The sequence below is a fragment of the Lissotriton vulgaris genome, unplaced genomic scaffold, assembly GCF_964263255.1.
Source record: "Lissotriton vulgaris unplaced genomic scaffold, aLisVul1.2 SCAFFOLD_694, whole genome shotgun sequence".
Lineage (NCBI taxonomy): Eukaryota > Metazoa > Chordata > Amphibia > Caudata > Salamandridae > Lissotriton > Lissotriton vulgaris.
Genome location: NW_028245713.1, coordinates 431,454 through 444,873, shown reverse-complemented (window position 1 = coordinate 444,873; position 13,420 = coordinate 431,454). Strand labels below are relative to the sequence as shown.

The 13,420-nt window shown below is 44.3% G+C and overlaps 1 protein-coding gene across 1 annotated transcript in view; it reads right to left on the bottom strand.

Moving 5' to 3' along the window:
* Positions 1-13,420, bottom strand: part of MARF1 (meiosis regulator and mRNA stability factor 1) — a 508,142-nt gene that overhangs the window by 459,588 nt on the left and 35,134 nt on the right. Inside the window, exon 3 of the mRNA XM_086949144.1 lies at positions 1,692-2,375. Within this exon, the coding sequence (XP_086805270.1) occupies positions 1,692-2,375 (684 nt within the window). The remainder of the gene's footprint in view (positions 1-1,691; positions 2,376-13,420) is intronic.

Below are 13,420 nucleotides of genomic sequence, written 5' to 3'. Positions count from 1 at the left end.
CTCAGTATATAAAAAGCACAGATTTCTACCAAACCCCCCCCCCTCTCTCTCACTATTATACAAGGCGGAGATCTTAGGTCTGGGGTCCAGACATGACGGGTAAAGTTTGAATTAAAATAAAAGATTTTAGATCTTCCTTCATGCAACCTTATTAAAGCATTCAGGAAAGAAACCAAGTTGAACTTTACAAATGCCATTCGATTAATCCTTAGATTAGGGATTTCGCACAAATAACTGCAAGCAAACTAAAATGGTCTTTACTGTGTGCCAGGCGAGACAAATAAGAGTTCAATTGTCTAAGTTGGTGCAAAAATGTCAAAGGATTTTTTTTTTAAATGGTCATTTAGTTAGATATCAAAAAGGGAATTGAAGAGATGGGCTTAGAAAAACAGGAGCAGAGGTCTCAAAATCAGGGTACATGAAGTCCACCAATTCTCTTCAGTAGTCTTGGGTACATGAAAAGGTCTTCCCTTACTTATGCAATGTACCCAACCCCACAATGTGTTAGGAAATTGTAAGTTTTTAAGTACAGCTGAACCCTGCAGGGCATGTGGGTCAGTTAACTATATGGAATGGAGAGGGCAATTGTAATTGCAGTTTAAAAGTGTGTTTGTTTTGAATCCCTATTCTTGAATGTAATCACAATGCGTCAATAGTTGTGCAAGTTTTAGAGCTTTAGAAAAAAATGTAATCTTAGTAACCATATTGCCAAAGAAAAGTGTAACCAATAGTTTTAATATATACCAGTGTCTTGAGCCCAAATACAATACTAATAAAGACAAATGATAGAAATATGACTCAAGGCAAAGGACTGATGACTCCTTCAGGTCTTTACAAATTACTTACACCACAGCGCACCACACCGCTCCCAAATAATTATAGGTAGAAGGTCAGTAAGTGATATAATGTGTGTTCTTAAAATCTAGACCACAAATTATCCCATAGGATAAGAGGTCCTTAAAGTTGTTTTCTTAAAGCAGTGCCAGAAGCATACATGAACGATCCGTTAGATTTATCAGAACATTGAAGCATAACTGCCGCCTTAGGAAGAATCGAGGAAATAACCTGTCTGAACAATCTTGAGAATAGAGGGTTACAAGTCATCTGAAATCGTTTACGTTTCTTTAGTGCTTGTAGTCAGCATGCTCTGCAAACTATGTTCCAAAACAAAAGCCACAGCATTCTAGTAGAAAGCTTGGAGTCTTGTGACAGCAAGTCCCTTTAAGCAAAACCGTTTCCAAGAGGGTTGTAACCTTCTCTGTTAATAGTGTTCCAACTTTTACAGGACCTGCCATTTTTCTCACCGGCCCAACTATGTCTATTGCCATTTACAGAGTTTCATTCTTCTGGTTTAAAAGTAATCCTCAAATTTAAATTAAAAAAAAATGTAAAAACCTGCCCAATCCAAAATAAAATGATCCAGTTTAACAGAGCAGGAGTTGAACTGTTCACAAGGAAGGAAGATTAGTTAACTGCCAAACACAACTGGGTAATAGTAAATAAAATAGACCGAATATAAAAAACACGTAAAAAAACACCTTTATGTAATGTTTTGTTAGTAATACAAAGTTAATAAATAATATTGTGCAATATCACCACAAATTCCCGGATCTTTAAATCACCACAGAAGAAATGTTAATTTAAACAGAAAATTATAAAGTAGAAAAAAAAAATAAGGACATAGTACAAACCTTTTCCATACAATCTTCACAGAAGAAAGACCCCTTTAGACAGAAAGATGGTGCCATGTCTAAGTGAAAGGAACTTGTGCAGACACGTGAAGTTAGTTCAGACTGTGAAACATGCTCTTTCAATTGCCCAGAAGAACTGCTTGTGATCTCAGAAAATGGATAATAACCAGGAGATGTGTAGTTCTGAAATCCCGGAACCCGCTGGAATTTGTGAACTTCGCCATGATGGCTAGGCAAACTAAACTTTCCAAAATAAGGGAAACGTGGTGACGAGGAGTGAAGCAGACATGATACATTTTCATCTATACATTGTCCATTGAAACTATTGCCAATGCTTGAAAAATGGTCTGTCGTAGGCTCGCTCTTGAACGGACTCACCGGTGGAAATTCGAATCCAGACCCTACTTGACATGTGACTGTTGAAGTGCTTTGAGAGCCTAATACTGTGTTAGGATTAATCAAGTGACCACCACCAAAACTTCTATCATGGGAAGAAGGCCATAAGTTACTTGAGCAAAGGGAACAACAGCTTACTTTAGGGCCAGTCTGACGCTGTATTTGTTGTTCTTGAAGGGGCTGAATGTTGGGGTGTGGTATTGTTGGAAAACGATTTAAGCCAGCAAGTGGAGGTTGTGGAACATCCTTTAGTTCCACATTAGGTTTCTTGTTCTCCATGTAATCTTTCTGTAGAAAAAAAGCAGGCACAAAATTAGTCTTTGTTGGCAAGACTGCTGAAGACATTTGATGTATACTCCATTTTATTAACCATTCAAACATCAAACGTTTTCTGTGCCACATACGTTTAAAACTAAGATTATCAAGCTTCCAATTTTAACCTTAAGACTATTAGTAACATTTGCTGATTTACAAATATGTATCCTATATATTAATTGTATTTAGAATTCAACCTTTGGTAACACATTATCTGGTAGAGGTAGGATCCAGCCGCAGATTCCTTACTTTAATATCCTCCACTAGGCATGAGTTTAGATCTGGAAAAAAATAATCATAGCAAGTCTGCTCGTTGGAAGAGAATGCCGCACACCTCTGAATCAACGTCATACACTTGATATGACATCGACGAAGTTCATATAAACCCTAAACGTCATCAGTTTCTTCCGCGACTATTTTCCATGCTCAAAACGAGGAGCCACATATAGAAACTGCCTATTGAAACAGTGTGCTGAAAAGGAGAAAAATAAAAGGAAACCCTTGAGTCAAATCACTGATTCTTAAGTATGTGAATTAGCAAATCATTGAGACAAAAGAGGACTCCGTTTGCACAGCTGGGAGGGTTAAGGAATCTGCGGCTAGATCGAGTTTCTACCAGATAATGCGTTGCCAAAGGTAAGTAGCTTGTTCATCTGAAAGTCCTCTCTCCACAGATTCTATGTCAGGACCGGAGGTTTCAGATTATGCTTTTCCTTCTTCGCTGTTTATTATATATCAAAAACACAGCAGCCCAGAAAAGCTCCACAAAAAAATGCTAATAAATCCCAACACAGGAAAAAGCATTTAAATCCAGAAACAAAACGAATTTTAACATAATCCAACTACAAATCCCATCATTCCATCATAATCCGAGTAACATCAGTCCTTACATAGTGTCCATGACGACTAGATAGGGTGTCCATCTTGTCTTTTCTCCCTCTTTCTTCGCTGCTTCGCAGGCAGTTAAGTGTTTTTTTTTGCTCTTGGTGAATGTACGATATCTGCCATTATGGATTCATGACTTTGCATGAGTTTCGGCTTATGGGGGGTGTGGGGTGTGGGGGGGGGGGGGGGGGTACCTCTGGTGTTTATTGCATTTCTGTGCCGTTTTTTCTTTTTCAGAGCCCCTTTCTGATTACGGGAACGTCCTCCGTCCCTTTCGCGATCTCCCAGTGACAGCCGCTGTGTTCATTACAGCCGCCTGGGGGAGCCCTTACGTCTCGCTGGTCTCGGAGCGGCTTCCTCGCAGTTCGGAGCCGCGCTGAGAAGAGACGCTTCGGTGCCTTGCCCTGCCGCCTCACCTTTACGCCCCCACTGTGGGGGTCTGTATTTGCCCCAATTAATCACATGCCCGGAAGGGTCCGTATAGCGGTTTTACCGCGTTGCCGCCTGTGGGCGTTTGGAAGCACTTGCTTGAGGTTTTTACCGCATGTGGGCCCCGTGTAAGTTTGTGACAGGCTTGGTAGGGGTTCCTGAAGGAGCGCACGAAGGGTGGCGTCTGAGACCCAGTCCTTGGTGAGGGTCTGTGCGCTCAGGGGTTAGTGCTGCCCTATTCCTGGTTTACAACCAGACCCTGACATCTGCGAGCCTCTGGCCTGCCCATAAGGCGGTGCTAGAGTTTCTAGCACTGTTTTTTCCCCTCTTTTTCCCACAGGGTCTTAGGGTTCCCTATAGATATGGAAGAGGAGTATTATGACGAGGAGGAATCTCACCACTATCTCAATGATGAGGAATTCTATAAACGCAGTGGATAGCTCTATCTACCGCTGCGTTACAGACATTGTAGACCCCATGGAAGAGCGCCTCCCCACTCGGATAGTAGAGGAGTGAGCCAAGTTGGCACAAGCGCACTTAGGCGCCCCAGGTTCGGACCCGGTCCCTTCTGGGGGTGACCAACCTGCTCCTAAGAGACCTTGCAAGGAGGGGATCTCGGGGGGGACGCACGGTGTGGATAGGGATGCCTTTGAGCGTCTGCATGAAGCTTTTCTGGCGAAGGCAACCAACCCCACCCCTGCGCCGCCGACGGTGCCAACTCAGTCAGTATCTTTGGGTACGGCTCCCTCATCCCCGGGGGGTGTGTCTCTGGTGGATTCAGACGACGATGAGGGTTCTGTGCGGTCTGGCGCCCGTCCGGCTCCACCGCTGAGTTGCCCCAGGACAGCTCTGGCATGTTGGACCCGGATGAAATTATTCACCCGCTGTCGGCTGCCTGGGCGCCTTGGGAAAAGGTAGCGAAGTTTGTGGCTAGGCGCATCCGGAAACCTTTGGAAAAGGAAGCGAGGAGCTGTCTGCGGGGTGAGTGCCCGCGCCCAACATTAGAGGGGAAGGTCGCTATGACACCAGAACTGGATGCCAAGATGGCTACTTTTATGGCCAAGTTTGTCAAAGATCCGCGCAAGGGAATAGACCGGTCCTGGCGTAGCTGCCAGGACAAGTTGCTGGTTGCAATAGGTCCGATTACTAAAATTCTGGACATGGCGGAGGAGGCAAAGGTGTCAGGGGCGGCCATATCTCCCGAAGTTGTGTCAAATTGGGCGCAGAGTGGTCATTTTTTTGGGAAATGCCAATTGCGCACTCACGACGGAACGTAGGCGTTCCCTCTTGATCAAATTGGACCCGAAGCTAGGGGGTTTGGCCTCCTCAGAGGCAGGGGCAGTCGCCCAATGGGGCCTGTTCGGGGACCCATTCATAAAAGAATTGGGCAAGTTTGTTTCAACTTTCACGTTCCCTTGATAAGGCCCAATCCAGCATCAAGCGGGTTTTGCAACAGCGTTTCTCCAGCGGGGCCGGTCGCAGTAGGGGCCACGCGACCGGCCGTGGCGGTCAAAATCCTGCCAACAGGGGGCAAGGCTCCGGAAGAGGTCAATATAATACCTCAGCAAATTACACAAACTTCTACCCTACGAGAGGCCAACGCTTCAGGGGGCGAGGCGGTTACAAGAACAACGCCAGCAACAACAACTCCAACGGTAAGTCTAGTATCGCCAGACCAGGTTCAAATGGGCGGCCGGCTAGCGGCTTTCCCAGGCAATTACTGCAGACGCATGGGTCCTTCAGACCGTGCGCAGTTTTCATATAGAGTTTTACGATCAGCCCCATCAGAGGAACCCCCCTCGCCCAATAGTTTTTTCTCTGGCCGATGCGCATTTATCGACGAGGAGGTCTCAGAGCTACTCCGCAAAGGAGCCATCTGTCGATCAACTCGCCATCCCTCGGTTTTCCAAAGCAATATCTTCCTTGTGGAAAAAACGGATGGGGGCAAGCGGCCGGTCATCAACCTCAGGGAATTCAACGGTTGGTTGACTTATCGTCAATTTAAGATGGAGGTGATACATCTTCTTCGGATGTTCTCCTTCAGAACGATTTAATGGTTCATTTGGACCTGAAGGACGCCTAACTTGTGGTCCCTATCCATCCACCACATCGTCGGTTTCCTCAGTTCGTCTGGAACGGTCAGGTGTTCGAATTCACCGCCCTTCCGTTCGGACTTTTCTCCGCCACGTGGTGCTTTACCAAGCTCCTGCATCCGGTGGTGGAGGTCCTGTGGAGCCAAGGTATCAGGATGATTGTTTATTTAGACGACATCCTCTTGATGGCTCAGTGCCCCGAGAAGCTAAAACTGCAGCTTCAGACGACGGTATCCTTGTTGCAGGGGCTAGGTTTTGTCATCAACGAAGGCAAATCGATGCTTTCCCCGTCCCAGAGCGTGGTATTCCGACGTTGGTCGCTCCCAGGCCTTTCGAGATCGGCAGAGGATCTCTTGGCAAAGGCATGGGCTCCCAGCACCACGAAGAGATATCAATCCGTTTGGACCAAGTGGGTGCGTTGGTGTCTTCTACGGGATTTCGATCCCTTGGTCGCAGGCGTCGTACCAATTCTGAATTTTTTGGCAGATCTGGCATCCGATGGCCTGGCATATCGCACCATTAACGCAATGAGTTCTGCGATTTCAGCGGCTCATGAGCCGGTGGATGGGACCCCATTTGGGGAACACCATTTCATATGCAGACTCCTGCGCGGGATTCGGCTTTCATTACCTCCAGAACCACGATATTCCGTTCTTTGGGACGTCAATGACGTTCTAAATCTCTTCCTTTCATGGCAACCTAACAAGTATCTTTCTCTGAAAGAAGTGTCAGCGAAATTGGAGATGCTTTTGTGTTTGGTGTCTTGTCGGAAGGTTTCGGATGTGCGGGCCCTCGACATTTCGGCGAGACTGTTTGCTCCAGACGGTGTGACCTTTACGGTGGGCCGTCGTACTAAGTCTGCTTCTCGGACGATCTCTTATCCCGCTTTTGTAGATTCACCCAAACTGTGCATAGTGCAATGCCTCAAGGCGTATGAGGAAATGACAACGGAACTCCGCCCTCCGGGCGAACGACAATTGCTCGTTGCTTTGCGAAAGCCGCACAAGGCTGTCTCCTCTCCCACTATTGCTAGGTGGGTGCGTTGGGTCTTACAAGAGGCAGGTATTGACGTGAAGCAATTCTGAGCTCACTCAGCTAGAGGAGCGATGGCTTCAAAGGCTTTTTCTTTGGGTGCTCGCCTGGAGGACCTGATGTGCGCGGCGGATTGGTCCTCGGATTCCACATTTAAGAGGTTTTATTTCAAGCCGGTGGTGGACATTGCGCATTTGGTCGTAAGTAAGCTTTGAACTAGCATAATCTGAAGCCTCCGGTCATAGAATCGAAATTTGCCTAGCATAGTAACAGTAAGTTTCAATTCTATGAAGGACACAGAGGCGAGGATTATCCCTCCCAGGACTTCCTGGGGTAAGATTCCCACCCGTACTTCAGTAAGTAACCAGGTTTTGGGTTTCTATTCTGTCTGCACTTGTTACGGTGATCGTTGATTTTGCAGACGCTTTTGAACTGTTCAGGTGCAATTGAATCTTGTTGTTTAAGCGTGAAGTTTTGATTACAACGCTTATGCTATTGTGTCTCTCCCACTAGGGAATGAAGGTTCCAAACAAGACTAATATGAAGTCGGCATGACTTGCGCGAAGAAAGAGGGAGAAGAGACAAGATGGACACCCTATCTAGTCGTCGTGGACACTATGGAAGGACTGATGTTACTCAGATTATGATGGAATGATGGGATTTGTAGTTGAATTATGTTAAAATTTGTTTTGTCTGTGTTGGGATTTATAAGCATTTTTTTGTGGAGCTTTTCTGGGCTGCTGTGTTTTTGGTATATAATAAACAGCGAAGAAGGAAAAGCATAATCCTTGCCTCAGTGTCCTTAATAGAGTTGAAACTTACCGTTACTATGCTAGGCAAATTTCGATTCCTTACTTCTGAATTAAATACCGAAGCATCCCATCCCTGGAGGAAGGTCTGCGAACTGAGGCCATTAAAAGGTCCGTAACTAGAACCAACTGATCTAGAACAAGAGAAAATTGACCAGACATTCATACTAATGTAGGTGAGCATTAACATGCTCTACAAATTTTTAAAAAAACGGGTGGTAGAAACCACAGATAACTAAAGTCATAAGACATTAAAAAGCTTGGGAATAAACTGTTCATGTTCACATTAAAAACTGTGGTAGAAGCCTACTAACATGAAAAGAAAACTAATGGGATCTGAAACCATGCATGCTCACAGCTTTAGCACTGAGCAAAGCATTACAGTAAGAAAAGTCAAAGACATTGAAAGCATGGGGATAACCTTACCCATGACCGTAGGACAATTTAGCCAAATAACCCTATAAAGCTATTTGCTCGAATATCTAAACTCGATCTGCGTGTTCGATGCTTGTGAAACACAGATCAGAAGGTCAAGCCAACATTACCTCTTTGCCATACAGAGTTCTATCCGAGCTAGACCCGCTCTGTAAACAGAGAGAAAGGTCCATCACCCATGGGAAAGACCAACAAATGCTTTAATAGAAAGAGTCTAAGACAACAAAAGCAACTATTGGCATATAACCAGTCCTATCCCTAGGAAAATTAATTAGAGATAATACAAATACTTCTAGGATGTCCTCAAGATATATACATATATAGGAGTACAATAAATAACCACTTAAGTATTAACAAGTGAAAAAGTATAACAGATATAAAATAAAGCCGAGTAACCAGTCAGACAGTACTTACATAACAGTATGGAAATCAAAGTAGGCAGCATACCACATAGGAAAGCAACAGCCACCGAATACATCAGCCTAATGTGAATTGCCTGAGACACCACAATCAAACAATAGTATGAAAAATAAACCTTGCTAGCCGAGTGAAAGCCAAAGTTAGAATGTGACCCTAGTATATAGAGATCACACTACAGATGATTCAGAGGGGGTCTCACATACTTAAACCAGAAAATGTAAAGGATTTATAATCAAAATAAATAATTCATTTAAAAAATAAGACTGACTTGGTATATTCCATCTAGAGACAACACTCTGTAAAGTGTGAACTCAAATTACAACCATTTAGAGCCAGTTGAATGATGAAAATACCTGTCACCTAGAATAGCAACGATCATTAAATATAGAAATAAAAGAAGTTGCGAGGCATACACCTATGCTCCTCATGTACAAACATATGAACATCTTCATAGAGAAGAAAAGGTACACCATTAGAGGGGAAATTGCCTTCAGATAGGAAGGAAATCTTAAGTAATAAGGCAAAGAGTCATAGAGAATCAACATAGAAACGATATTCCCTTGGAGACCTACAACAGCGTAACGTAATCCCAGGAAAACACAACAATGTTCATAGAACATTTAAAAAACAGTAAATGTCTACACGAATGTGTAGAATAGCCACCAAACTGTTAAGGCTTATAAGACAGAACATTAAGAGCAAAAACAATGTCTTAAGGCTCAAAAGATGTTAATATCTTGGTCCACACCTACTTCATCTAGCATAAATGAAGAACTTTAACTATTGTTAAAAAGGAAAATAACCTATTGCTTATATATAAAGCAGATACCAGAGGTATACGTACAGCCCACATATACTGGTAATGTAAGCTACAAACTACCTTTGAGGACACAAAGTTTTTTTTTTTTTAATGCGTTTTAAATCAGACACATTCAGTGCTGTACAGTTCCATGAATGGAACATCATTCTATTAAAGTACAGCAAGATTAACCCAGGCAAAGTATAAGGTTGCATAAATATGATAGAAAACAGTCGCATATTAACAGGAATAAGTGGATTATTTTAAATAAACTCTTAGAAGATGTGAACCACAGACAGACTCCCATGGAGTTGCGATTTAAAAAAAAAAAGTCCCCATTAGGGATACTAAATGTAGTGAATTTATCATATCTTAACAGATCAATTAACACATGACAGAGGTAATTCGAATTCGCCCCCCGAGGATCTTCACTTCACAAGCTGAACGATCCCATTTCAGCATGTATGTATATGTATGATGCATGTACACACACACACACAGCTGCTTACAAGGCATACAAAAGATGCTCTACTTGGAGCACAGAACAAACCCTAATGGTTATCAACTATTGAGTGCAAGCTCTTCAGAGTAAAGAAAAACCTGTACATCAGGCAACAAACCATTAAGGAACTGACAAATGAAACGCCGCCATCGACAGACCCTTAAAGTTGAAAGTCGCCACTTCTACACATAACAAATCGAAAACCTACCACAGGATAATAGGTAATCACTTTAAAGAATAGGACTCCACTTGGAAAGATTGCTTTAGAATAACTGCCCACAAAATGTGTTAAGACCACAAGGTTATCTAAATAACCATAAACCCCTACAGTAAGCAGAAACAACATTGGTGGCCACCAGATGAAATGCATATTCTTGCTCAGTCATGTACAGACATTTCCTCTTTACAAGTCAGAAAGAACCCAACCAGAACATCCAAAGACATGTTTAGGTGGCTTAGTCACACCAAACAACTCTGAATTGCTGTAAAGCCAAATCAGGGTGTACACGAAACAAATGTACACAATCACGCGGGATTTCTTTAAGGCTGTTCTGTACAGCTTCTAAAAACCCAGATTGACACAACCATGCAAGTCTGCACAGCGCAACTGACTGAGTCATAGTTCTACCCACTGAATAAGTGGTGTCCATACAACAATTTGGGGTGAATTTAGCAGCCTTCCAGTCATCTTGTACCACTTGAAGGAGTCCACCCCTAGTTTCTTCTGGAAAAGAAGCAGAAGATGCCCTACTGAGTCCCATAAAACATGAGCCAATCTACCCAAAACACATGCGGGGTTTAGCAATCTAAAGGCTGAACTGACAGAAGAGAATGTATCTATCTCACAGTGTTCCAGCCATCTGGACTCTTTACTTAGTGGAATCAAGGGAAGGACACTAGGGTCCAGCGAAGCTGTAGCAGCCTGTACCACCAGTCCGCTCATGGTGGGATGACGCAAGAGAAACTGGGTCCCCAAGGGTGGATCAACGCCTATGGGCTACAGCCCACTCAACTGGAGCTCTCTTAACAGGTTTCGACCAAGCTCCTAATAAAAGGTCACAGGAGTCTTGCTAAAGGGAGTCAATGCTCCACTCCAGTCTCTCCATGCTGAAGAACATCTGCTAAAGGGTCTGAACAATTCCATTGAGGGAAACTGGCAACCTAAGACCACAGCTGCCCTTTTTAATAGGTCGCAAAAGACACACAATTGATGGATGGAATGCAAAACGAAACATTCACCCCCAGTCAAGAGATCTGGGATAAATCCATCATGCTGTTCTCACCATGCCACCACAGTTTAGACCTAGCCATATGCAAATCAGTCTTGACCCCGTGCCTCATGTGAACAGTCAAGCCCGAACTGCTAAGCCAGGTCCTCCCTGGACCGGAAACATGCATCCTAGGACCGGTTTCAGGGTTTCACCCCTCTTCAGCCAGGATTGCTTAAATCCAGTGGCACAGTGAGCCCCGGACCCACGTCTGGGCATACCCGGCACACTTAAGGCGAAGACGCAAAAGACACACAATTGATGGTCGGAATGCAGAACAAATCAAAACATTCAGGGATTTACAACTGCATGGTCCCCCCCCTCCTGCCCCCCTTCAGGGTTTCGATCTATAGATGTGCTCGGAAGGTCACTGAAAAAATGTCGCCACCAATTAGGTCCAAATAAAGGTCTGTTTGAAAACTTTCTGAAGGCTATTGGCAGCCTGGTCGGCTTACTGTGCGTTTTTCCTTTAATGGCGCACCTTAATCTTGCCCCCTTCTCCTCCCAAACTTTTAATACACAGACCAAGAGGACGCTTGGGATGGGGTCCAAATATGGTATTGCCAATGAAGGGATCGCGGTGAGTAGACGGCTGCCTAACCTCACCAGATAAACTCTAGGGGTACAACTTTTGATGTGAAAGTATCTTTTACAACTGTAATAACGCTTTTAAACAAAGTTCTGTACCGATTTTTAAACTATTCAAAACTGTTTACATTTGCTTACTTGTACATTGCTCTTTCTGGCTTCCGGCTCCCGCAGCTGATTGTGGCTTGTGTGGAGGACGTGGAGACCAACCACTAGTACGCGCAGGGAGTTTCCGGTCGCGGAGGGGGCGGAGCTATCTCTCCGCCTCACACGCTACTTAAGCCGATGTGCCAGCGTGCGGCGCCGCTATCGTGCCGAAGGCGCGCTGAAGGTAAGCCCGTCTGCGCCCGATGGGACCAGGGGCCAGGACCCCTGCCACTAGCAGCACGTACCTCAGAAATTCGCTAACTTACTCCAGAAAGGCCCTCCCTGAGCTGAACACACATGCCCCAAGCAACCATGCAAAATGCATTAAAGCCTCTCCTGAATACATCAAAGGACCATTAACATGCTCAAAATGCAAATGGTGCAGCCTAGCACACATAGAACTTACACCCAAAATGGAGAAAAATGACTGAAGAACCAAATGCCTATCCTTCAACGCCCGATCCTTACCTAAACACTCCTTGGAGATCTGGGACACTTAACAAAATGAACCCCGACCTAGTTTTCATAACCGAAACCTGGCTAGATGAGAACTGCCCTGATATAGCCAACGCACTCCCCCCGAAATATAAAATTGTACGTCAAGATAGGCAAGGGAAAAGAGATGGGGGACTTGCCATAATATTTAGGGACAACCTCAACTGCCTTCCTATTACAGCAGCCCAGCGTGATGAGCAAGAACTACTAGCATTCCAAGTATCTAAATGTAATCACACCCTACTAGGTGGAGCAGTGCTCTATAAATCCCCCATCCCCCCGGCTACCATGCCAATTTCAGGGCGAAGCGTAGCTGCTCGCACAATGTTTCCCCGCCTGCCTCAAATACAAAAACTTCCTGGGGAATGGAGATTTTAATATTCACTTTGACAAACCAGACAACCTAACGGCCATACATCTAAACAATGACATGCAAATTCTTCAACTCAAACAATGGATCCAAGGCCCCACACAATGCAGGTCACACACTGGATTTTTGTTCTCCAACATTGAAACTACCTCGATCGAGGAGATTCAATCCGTGACATGGACGGACCACTCCCTAGTCTCCTTCTCATTTACCCAGCCTGCATTACCAACCAGACCCTCCCTACCTACGCCTGAATTCTACAGACGTTGGAAACTTGTCACCCCGGAATCATTCAAACTCCACGGGCCAACAGACATCAACCTAGAACATCTAGGTACTCCCCTCACCAACAAAGGCGCTCTGAATCTCGAAACAGATCACCACACCATGAGCCCATGTGCCCTAAAAAATTACATCTAAATCCATAAAAAGCACCACCTCTGAAAAATGGTATACTCCAGAAATCAAAGCACTAAAAAAGAAATGCAAAACTAGGGAACACAGCTTGAGAATGTCCCGATTCGATGCCGACAAGCTAGCCTACAAAACTGTTCTCAAAATATACAATCATTGGCATAAAAAAGCAACAAAAAAACACTATGCATAAAGAATAAACGAAAACGGCAACTCAACCAAACAGCTATACAAAATCATAAAAGAAGTGTACAAACCTACTTGCATGTCCCAGACGTTTCACCCTTCAACCGAGAACTGTGAAAAAAACTGCACATTTTTCACGGACAAAG